At 36.9% G+C, this 10,368-nt stretch overlaps 2 protein-coding genes across 2 annotated transcripts; one reads left to right on the plus strand and one right to left on the minus strand.

The window, feature by feature from the left end:
- The first annotated feature begins 5,759 nt into the window (after positions 1-5,759).
- On the plus strand, positions 5,760-6,979 carry LOC145053523 (uncharacterized). Its single transcript, XM_079001574.1, has 2 exons — positions 5,760-6,012; positions 6,345-6,979. The coding sequence occupies exon 2, from the start codon at positions 6,362-6,364 to the stop codon at positions 6,707-6,709; it is 348 nt and encodes a 115-aa protein (XP_078857700.1). The 5' UTR covers positions 5,760-6,012; positions 6,345-6,361; the 3' UTR covers positions 6,710-6,979.
- A 559-nt stretch (positions 6,980-7,538) lies between these two features.
- Positions 7,539-8,715, minus strand: LOC145051420 (hydroxyproline O-galactosyltransferase GALT3-like). The gene has a single exon (XM_078999411.1). It carries the CDS (start codon positions 8,701-8,703, stop codon positions 7,750-7,752), a length of 954 nt encoding a protein of 317 aa, XP_078855537.1. The 5' UTR covers positions 8,704-8,715; the 3' UTR covers positions 7,539-7,749.
- Between the last annotated feature and the right edge of the window lie 1,653 nt (positions 8,716-10,368).

Raw genomic sequence — 10,368 nt, forward strand, 5'->3', positions numbered from 1 at the left:
TTAAGATCAGAAAAGTTGCATTATAATCTATGTAAAATTCCTAGCAATAACCAATACTTCTCACAGGCTCGGAAGCATATAGATATGATTTTTACAGTTTATAATTAAGTCAAATCCAAAACACGGAACCAGTTTATTACTTGTTACTTATTACCATTTGACAAGAACAATTACGTATTCTATAACTGATTAACTGGAATGATAAAACCCTAGCTAGGTGATTAGACTAACAAGAATCAAAATCAAACATTCAATAAGAACAAAATTGAAGAATCTAGAAAGAAACACAAATCAAAAACCAGATCTAATGATTAATCACATGAAAAGTACTTGTCTTTGCAGAACTGAAAACTAAGGTTTTAGCCATACGTGGCTAAAATCTGATAAAAACAAATGAAAAAAGACATCAAACAACTAATCTTACTAATCTACTTGAAGGAGATGATCCACAATCTTTAGAGCTTTAGAAATCGTTGAAATCAGAGAAGAAATGCCTCCAAAATCATATTTTCGTCATCTGGTACCTCTAGAATCACCAAATTAGGTTACTGGAATGCTATCAGGGTCTATTTATACATCCATCAGCAAAAACGATGCGCATGCGATCGCATGGGCAAAACCTGCGATCGTAGGTTTTGAAGAAAACACGTCCCGTGCCTTTTCAATGAAGTAGGATGCTATTTTGGCACTTTTTGGCCAACCTGCAATCGCATGTACACAACCTATGATTGCAGGTTTTCATTTTTCACTTCCAGATGAATTTTTGGCACTAAAAAACCTCGAATCTATGTTGCGACCTAACCTATGATCGCATAAAGGTTCCATGCGATCGCATAAAGGCAACATGCGATTACATGTTGGGCCTAAGACGTCTGAAATTTCGTCTACTTTTTAGATCATTTTGAATGCGTCAATCGGAGTTACGGTTCTCGAGATATGGTCAAAATACTGATAGTGGGTCAAAGCTGCCAGCAACATCCTTTAACTTTAGATTGTAGATTCTATCTTCGTGTGATCAATCCGATCGAATGTTTCTTGACCAAAGCATCTTTAAAGCATTCCTCATAATCCTTCGTAAGTCCTAAGCTCCATTTTAAGCTCCAAACACGCATCCAACTGCTCCCAAATCACTGCTCCACTCGAACTATCTGAAATTGACATAAAAACATTAGCAGTACAAGAATTCTAACGAAAGACATGAGCTGGACATTATTTAAATAAATGACATGCAAATTGTTGGATTAGTGTTTAAGCCCGTAACAATATTTGGTATGAACTTGACTCGGTTGTGCATGGTCCTTTTGGGTTGCCTTAACCAAAGCAACTTGACAAGGTAATTTAGAAGAGAGAGAAGATATTATGGTTTATTAATATATTATAAGAATAAAGGGCCTTAAACTGTCAAATGTATGATAGTTGAGTTTTTGGGCTAGGAAACCTAATGGGTTAAAGAGGGAATGAAATTATGATGGGGATCCATCATATTTTCGTCCATAGGCCCCATTCCAGAAGTTTCCATGGGTTGCTTGGTGATTAAGTTGTCCATTAGGGTTTTACCTGAAACCCTAGCAGCCTATAGTATAAATAGAGACCATTGCTTACAATTTTTGGCCACTTGGTTCCAAGAGAAACCCTAGGGCCAATTTTAGCATCCTACCTCCTCTCTCAAAATTGCCTTCTTGCTTGCGTGGTGTTTGTAAGCCATTAGAGGAGTTACACTTGTGACTCTAAGCTCAAGACCAAGGAGAATCAAAGGATTTCAAGCCAATTGAAAGACGTAATCACTTAGATCTGTTCTTATAATGTTAATTTCGAATTATGCATGCTAGATCTAGGGTTACAAGTCTTGGATGAATTACATGTACAATAGAGAAGCCTAGATCCAAGCTTTAGGATTTTACATGAGCATATAGGATGTTCTTTTGCATTAAAACCATCAGTGGTATCAGAGACTTGATTGGTTTCTGTTGTATGTGATGTAGTTGTCGAGTTTTTACTAAAAATCATTTTTCTGGCCTCTGCCCGACCCGACTCGGCGAGTCAGTATCTGGACTCGGCGAGTCTGCCCAACTCGGCGAGTCTGGGAGTCAGACATAGGATATCTCGGGATTTCTTGCTGTTTTGCTGAAGGATAAATGATAAAATTGTTTTTTATTAATAAAATCCGAATTTTATTGTATTTAAATGATTATCCTTACCAAAACAAAAGATAATTTCAAATCCTTTGAATAATAGTTTCTTTATATGATAAATATTGATTGTTTAAATTATTTGGTAATTATCTTGTGATTAAAATTGGATTAGGTCAAATATAGATAATCACAAAATTAATTGTTTAATTTACATTATTTTTATTTGATCCTTTGTGTTTTGAAAAGTTCAAAACTTGCCCTCAAGTTTTGAAATTTAAATTTTATGATTAAAAGTTTAATTTTGAATGATTTAAATTTCAAACCCTTAGAATTTTACAAGTTTAAAATTCAACCCTATACAATTATATTATTACAAGATTAATTAATATATATGTATAACTTAAAGTGCTAGTCTTACCGTTAGTAGGCCTCATTCACGAAGTCGATCTATAAGGGGGGTATAAGGTTGTGACCTATAAAATGGTTGTTTAATGGGTATCCACTCTTACCCACCGCTTCCTTGATTGGTGGAGGGTCGTCAGTCGAACGTGTAGGATAGGGCAATCCTCTCCTTGTTAAAAGTATAATGAATGATACAAAGTAACTACAATGTTTATACAAATTCTCAATCTTAGTTACTTTAGGGTAAAATGTGAAAATGATGCTACTCCATGGAATTACACTTTGTACCCTTGTCAAACGTTAGTGGAGCGTGTGTGGTTAACTGACACACTAATTTGGGATTGCCATTAGTATCGAAGGGTGGCTTGATGTTTGTCATAGATCAATGGAGTGTGTGTGGTTTACCGGCACGTTGATTAGGTGATAGAGACATTGAGTGCACCATGTTGATTCACATGGTTATTCACACCTTGTTTGTGATCCTCGGTATCCCAGTCACAAACTTGAAGGGCATATTGAGATTTAAACATGCCATTGAAAGGTTCAATGAATCTTACAAGAATCTAGGAGTTTTCAAATACATTTAAAACTTAATTTCTTTTTCGTTTTTCATGGTGGAAATTAGTGAATCGTCATTCACTTACCTTCAAATTATTTACATTTAGATTATGGCATCCCTTTTCTAAGTTGTGAATAATGTTGTTGGATCCTAGCCCTAATTTTTCATTTGGGTGTTTAATTGGGGATTCATTTCTAATCAAATTTTGTTCCTTTCTATTTTCAGATGTCTGCTAACAACAACAACAACAACGCTTCTAGGTCATTCTCGCTAATGAACCTATGTCAAAAGGTGACATTTGATGGGTCGAATTTCAACAAGTGGATAAGATACATTCGAATGTTCACTCGCTACGAGGACAAAGAATATGTCCTCGATGAGAAACTTGAAAAGATCAACCCAGATGTTGCTACTCCTGAAGAGTTGGCCGCCTTTGAGGCCCACGAGCGTGATGCTACGAAAGTTCATTGCATCATGCTGGCCACCATGAACCTCGAACTCCAAAAGTCCTATGAGGATATGTATCCATATGAAATGCATCAAGATTTGTAGGACAGGTACCACCAAAGAGCGAGGCAAGAGCGCTATGAGATCATTACTAACATGATCACCGCTAAGATGGGGAGTGGAGAATCCCTAACCTCTCATTTGCAAAAAATGCAGAGGTATGTTGATCGTCTTCTCAAACTTAATGTTAAGTTTGATGAGGATTTGGCTATCGACATTATCATCCACTCCTTGCCTTCCTTCTACAACCAGTTTAGAATGATCTACCACATGAATAAGGAAGAGATCTCCTTGAGTAAGCTTCAAAGACTGCTGAGGACTGTTGAGAGCAACCTCAAGGAAAAATCTGCTGCATCAGCCCCTACTGTGGCTGCTTCTGTGTTGGCAACTGGTCAAGGGAAGGGAAAGAAGAGGAAGGCTCCTTCAAAAAGCTACCAAAAGGGAAAGCCCCGTGATGGTTCATCCTCTAGTGGGACCAAAGCAGGTTCTGCTAAACCCTCCTCTGACCCTAAGGAAGCACAGTGTTTCTATTGCTATGAGAAGGGCCACTGGAAACGAAGCTGCCCTAAATATCTGCAGGACATTAAGGATGGGAAGATAAAGCCAACTTTCGCAAGTATGTATTCTATTAAATCTAACAACTCATCACTTTCTAATTCATGGGTTCTTGATACAGGATATGGTTTCCACATTTGTTCTGATTTGCAGGGCCTAAGAAGAAGTACGGAGGTGGAGCATGGGAAGATAAACTTGATTATGGGAAACAGAAGATCGTCGCCTGTGACCAGAGTTGGAGTTTATTCTTTAGTGTTGAGTAATGAGTTAGGATTAGATTTAAATAATTGTTGCTATTCACCAGATATGGCAAAGAAAATCATTTCTTTTCATGGATTATATAGACAGGGTTTCAGATATTCATTTGATAATAGTAATGGTTCTATTAATGTATATTTGAATGGTGTTTTTTTTATTTCAATGCATTTCCTTGTAATGGAATATATGAATCTGTGTTGGTTGTAGACAACTTAGGAAATGATGTGTTGAATATTGATTCGTCTAATAGTCTAGACAAAGCGTGCTTGTGGCATTGTCGCCTTGGCCATGTCAACAAGAAACGCATAGCCCAACACCAAAAGGATGGAGTGTTGGAGTCATTCGACCTTAGGGATGATGACGTGTGTGAATCTTGTTTGCTTGGGAAGATGACCAAGTCACCCTTTACTGGCACTTGTGATAGGGGTGAGGGTCTATTGGATCTCATACACACCGATGTGTGTGGGCCCTTTAGATCCACCACAAGGGATGCTTGCCGCATCTACAACTGATTGAAGTCCACTTGCTACTAAACATACAGTATTGCGATATGGAGGCTTCTTCATAAGCGTGTGAAAATTTTCGAGCATGACTTCCTAAAAACTAACTTTCCTCATGCCCTTTCCTTGGCATTCATTTTTGGAAGTCCCACACACGTGATCGCCAAAGTGTACTCCTCTTCCGGTGGTTTAGTTTCCTCACTTTTTGCGATAACTTTCCCTTTCTTTTTCCTTTTCCCTTTACCTCTCCGATTACCTTCCGGTTGCGTTTCAGCAACCATATCTTACAATGATTGTGTGGGTGGTGGTTGAGTAGTTGTTTGTGACATGAAAGCTAAAGTATTGAAAATGTGTTATTGTAGGTTTGAGTTGTATTGCATGTAGGACGATATAGAAAATTACATTGAGGTCTGGTGGGGTTAAAATAATTTCTTTGAAATGGTATTTATGACGAGTTTTGAGTGTTGAGGAGATTCATGTAACTCTTATATTGCATGAAACGCATAAGAACATGTGTTTGTGTTCGGTGGTTGAGTGTTTGAGTTTTGCTCTATAGTTGAAAAATGAATTGATTTTTGAATATATTAAGATAAAGAGAAGAATGGTGTAGCAAAAATGGTATATAAATGCAGTATATATACGTAAAAGTTAATATGTATTTTTCTTTATTCGGTTTCCAATTTGAAAAAATATGCATGTATGACTCGTTTGGATGGCACAAATGACAACATAACGGGTGGGGGTGGTATTTTTGCTTGTTACCACGCCGTTCCGAGTGAGCCATGTCGGTTCTAACGCCCTCACCGGGTCCATACCGTCTAGTCTATAAACTCACAAACTTGTTCTTTTTCACAATAATGATCCACACAAACTCGGTGGCCAAAATATGAAAGCAAATACAAGTGTGGCTTAGTTAGAAATAATCCTAAAGCTCAGTAGCTAAAAGCATCGAATCTCATAAACGGCGTTGAACCATATTCCCGGTCGCCACTCGCCACTCGCCACCACCTCCATGCTTGAATAGCCACCAATCTCACCTCCATTTCTATTCTTCACTTCTGCCATTAGTTTTCGCTCTTCGACTCGCACTGAATCACAGGTAAGGTTTCCCTCATAAGCTTTTCTTCAATCTACGGAAATCTCTTTTTGTGCAAATTATTTCTTCTAGGGTTTTAGGGTTTATGTACTTGGCCAGATCCCCAAATGAAATTTCATGAATTTCTCTTTTCATGACTAAAACAGATGCCTCATTGAATAACATCTTTTCAATAGCTTTGGATCTGATTCGTCTTTGTAATTGATTATAATCACAAGTTTACACGCATATTCGTTCTGGATCCGTTTATCTGTTGTCTGTTGAATTGCCAAATCTGATCAAAACTCACTCCAAAAAACCTTGATAATCAGTTCGATTTCTAATTTTACTTTCAGTTCCGAACACGAAACAAATGGCAAATGAGCAAGGAGTCGATGAAAATCAACCGGAGAAGATCAACGAGAACCAGGTAGCAAACACCGGCGTTTCAAGCGGCTTTACAGGGATGATATATGAACAGTATCGTAAAGCTAAAGAGAACGCTGAAGCTTATCCTTATGTATGGAGTTCCTATCTTATCGTCTATGGTGGATTTGGTCTCTGGGTAGCATATAGATACAGAAAGCTTCGTAATACTGAAGACAGAGTCAAAGCTCTTCAAGAAAAACTTCGTGTCCTTCGTCAAGAAAGAGAGCCAACAACAAGCTCTGCTGCATCGACCAAAAAGATAACATCATCTAATGAAGAATCTACCAAATAGTTTTCAGGTAATCTCTCTTGAATTCAATCCATTTTCTCATGAAAATGCTTTAGCATGTGGTGAGATTTTTGGTGACAACTGTGTAGAAACTAGGTTTTTGAATATCTGATCTGTTAGGTCTTTGTACTGAGATTTTAACTGTGCATACTGCATAGAAGAAGATGAATTTCGATCACTTTTGGTGATAGATGAGTTAAATTTTGATATTGAGATATTCTTGTGAGGAGAGTTTTCAAGAATTGAATAATGTTTTTTGAATGTGAACTATAATTGGTGTTTTTTTTTTTTGTTGTGATTGGATATTGTTTACTGATGTTTACTTCTGTTTTTTGCTAATTGAAAAATGTAATGCAATTAATTTAGAGAATTTTTTTTAAAGAAATTGAAAAGTTAAATAACATGTTTGGTTTAATATTTTTTCCACAATTATCATCGAATTCTTGAATTAGCAGGTGATATTTAAATATTGTGTTATTTGATATATGAAAATTGGAAAATAAAAACTGATAGAAAATACACATTCAAACATTGCTTTTTTTAAAATTTTCAACCGAAAATGAAAACACCACTCATTTTTTCTAATTTTTTTTTCAAGAAAATTGAAAATAGTTGTTCACAATCGGGCCAAAAAAGACGAATTATATATATTTTTTGATAGTTGATTAACATTTAAGTCATATTTTTAAAAGGTTTCGGCTCTAAAAAGTCGAATTGTAAAAATTGATCCAACTGAATTTTAATTTGGTTAGTTTAAATCGGATTTGAACTCTCTTTTAACTATTCAGATAAATGTTTTGGATCTGAAGTAATTGTCACATTAAATATATCATTGGAAAAAAAGAACATGATCACATCTATATTAACTATCTATACTAACTATATATAATGGATAAAATCGTTAAAAACTATCTAAATGACTAAATCCACCTTTTCTTCTTAAGAGTTATCAATTAACCAAGAATCAACTCTTTATTGTTTACAAATCCGATTAAAAAAATGAAACAAAAATGGTTAAGGTATCAAGTAGAAATGATCATGACCTAATCCATATGGTACAATTTAGAAGGTTTAAGATCTTGGGTAGCATTGAAGTACTTCAATGTCCGAATCCACTTCTCTTGTGTCTTCAAAAGGTGAACCGCAACCGTGTCGGGCCATAATTCATGCGTACACTGTGTGGGTGGCTCGGGATAATTATACATTGACCACTTTGCATTGTGTCGATTCTTTCCCTTTTTACCTTTTTCCATCCAATCTCCAAAAACTTTATCTTCCGGCCCTTCTAGATGCATCTTTGGGATATCTGATACCCTGAGCCACTCCACTATGTCCCAGGATATCAGATATCCCATTCCAGACATATAATGTCCATAAGGATTCATTTGATTACAAGGGATCGTATATCCATAATACAAATCCTCCCTTGGTAACACTCTCAACGACTCCACAAGTTGCCCGAGGCGGAAATAAGCATCGTCATCACCCTTCATCACATAATGATACGGCGGGTAGGTCCCGCCCGAGCTTCCCAAGCTGCCTGAACTACCCGGATCTTCATTAAGCATATCGGGCAGACTCGAGAAGTATGTATAACTCTTCCCATTGTTCATATTCTCTTTGCAATTCAAGATTATGATGTCGTTGTATTGCATTATTTCTAGGGCTATTAGAACCTTTTGGTCTTCTTTTGTGAGGTTGCAAAAGACGAATTTGACGTCAACTTTTGCTCCGGCGACCACCGGTTGGGTGGCGTAGATGAGGCGGAGGAAGTGGCGGCGGTGGTAGTTGTCCGGTAGGGTTAGGATTCCGAGAAGGACACGGATTTCTTCTGATGAAGCGTTTGTGGGTAGAGTGTCCTCCAATTGTAGAGCACATCGGCTAAACCGTAATAAATGGTCAAATCTGAGCTCATTTATGGAAGCAATTGTGCAAAGAAACGCAATGAAGATGATAGATGAAACAATGAACCTCCGACCCTTTCCTGATTTTGCCATTTTGAAAAAACTCGATTCATGTTAATAAAACTTGTTAAAAGTTTATGAGATATAAAGACTCTTTTGAAGTGGGTTTCGTGATATTGAGTCAACTAGATGGACTTTTTGCGTCCTTGAAGGAAGGTGGAGATGTGAATTGACTATTTTGCCCTTGGGGTATTTAAAGGAGGAGAAAGTTTGATGGGGTTGGGAAGGGTGTTTTTGGTAATTGGAAAAAGGTGAGGTAGTGAGTTTGAGCCTAACTTAAATGTTACTTAAGCAGTTTTGCTTGAATAGTGGTCAAAGGAAAATTTTACATCTGGTCAACGGGTTTGTGTGACTTTTAGTTTAGGTATTCCTACATGAACATGGGGTGGCTGCTGAAAATTTACGTCAAGGATGCTTCGGTATGAAAGTAAGCAGCAGGGTTATGAGGCAAATGGAGTTTGACTTTCTTTAGTTCTTTCTATAATATTTTTGTTTAATACAACAATAGTAAACCAATTATAATGTATATCAGTTAAATGACAAAAAAAAAAAGTAACAATGTTAAACCATTTACAAAGTATACTTTTTATTAACCGTGTAACAGAGTAGGAGACTTTATGATTCAAGACAATAATGACTAGTTTTGTTACCATGTTCAATCCAATACACATAATAACATATGTGGAATCAATCTAACGTACTAAAAAGCAAAAGTATTTTCAGTTCTTAACATTACCTTTTACATAATTTATTTTAAATCAAATTTATAATATTTTTGTAAAGGAAATAATTTTTCTCCATACATAACAATTATGTTTTAAAAATTCGTATTGTACACATCTACAAAACATGAATTGTTGTATATAAAAATAAAATATTGTGTATAATGAACTCCCTTTTGTTAAAATTAATATAAATGCCAAATCTTTTCGGTGATATATATACACACAAAATTGCAAAAATGGTCTTTGTGGTATGTATTTTTTGGGGTTTTAGTCGAAACCCCGACTTTTTTGGATTGACGGTCCTTTTGAGCTACTTTGTGGTTTTGGTCCCTCGTAAAATTAAAAAGACAAAAAAACCCTTCTGATACATTTTCTAAGTTTTTTTTTTCTATTTAATATAAAGTTTTATTAATAAAAATTATGGGACCCACCTCTCTCTCTCTCTCATTCGTATCTCACCGGTTGAAGGAAAGAAAGCATTAGTGATTGTAACACCAGTTTAGGCTGCTCACCACCACGACTACCGACATAGACCACCACAACCCCACCAGAAACCACCCTCGTATGTCTTGGTCGAGCCCCACCATCATTCCTTTACTATTTCTGTCGAGCAAGCTGCCAAGCACCACCCTACACCACCGTGTTCTTCCCCCTCTTGCTACTGATCAGAGCAAACTGTCACCACCATCTTAACCCACCTAATTTTTCGAACACCTCCTCCACCTCCCCATGTTATGACCCACCACCATCAAACTTCCTTCCCAAACACCTCCACACCATAGCCTTGCTCCTTCATGCCCTCTCTCTCGTCGAGCTCACCTGAAAAAGAAAGGAAACGAAGGCAGTGAAGCTGCCACCATAGCTCCGTCACCACCTACCGTTGGCAAAACTCACTTCAACACCCACCACTGCTGTGACTGTTGGCAAAACCCAATTCACCACCCACCATCCACCAAACGCCTCCATCCTATCA

This window comes from Lactuca serriola, chromosome 5 (genome assembly GCF_051521515.1).
Source record: "Lactuca serriola cultivar US96UC23 chromosome 5, Lser_US96UC23_V15, whole genome shotgun sequence".
NCBI classification, from domain to species: Eukaryota; Viridiplantae; Streptophyta; class Magnoliopsida; order Asterales; family Asteraceae; genus Lactuca; species Lactuca serriola.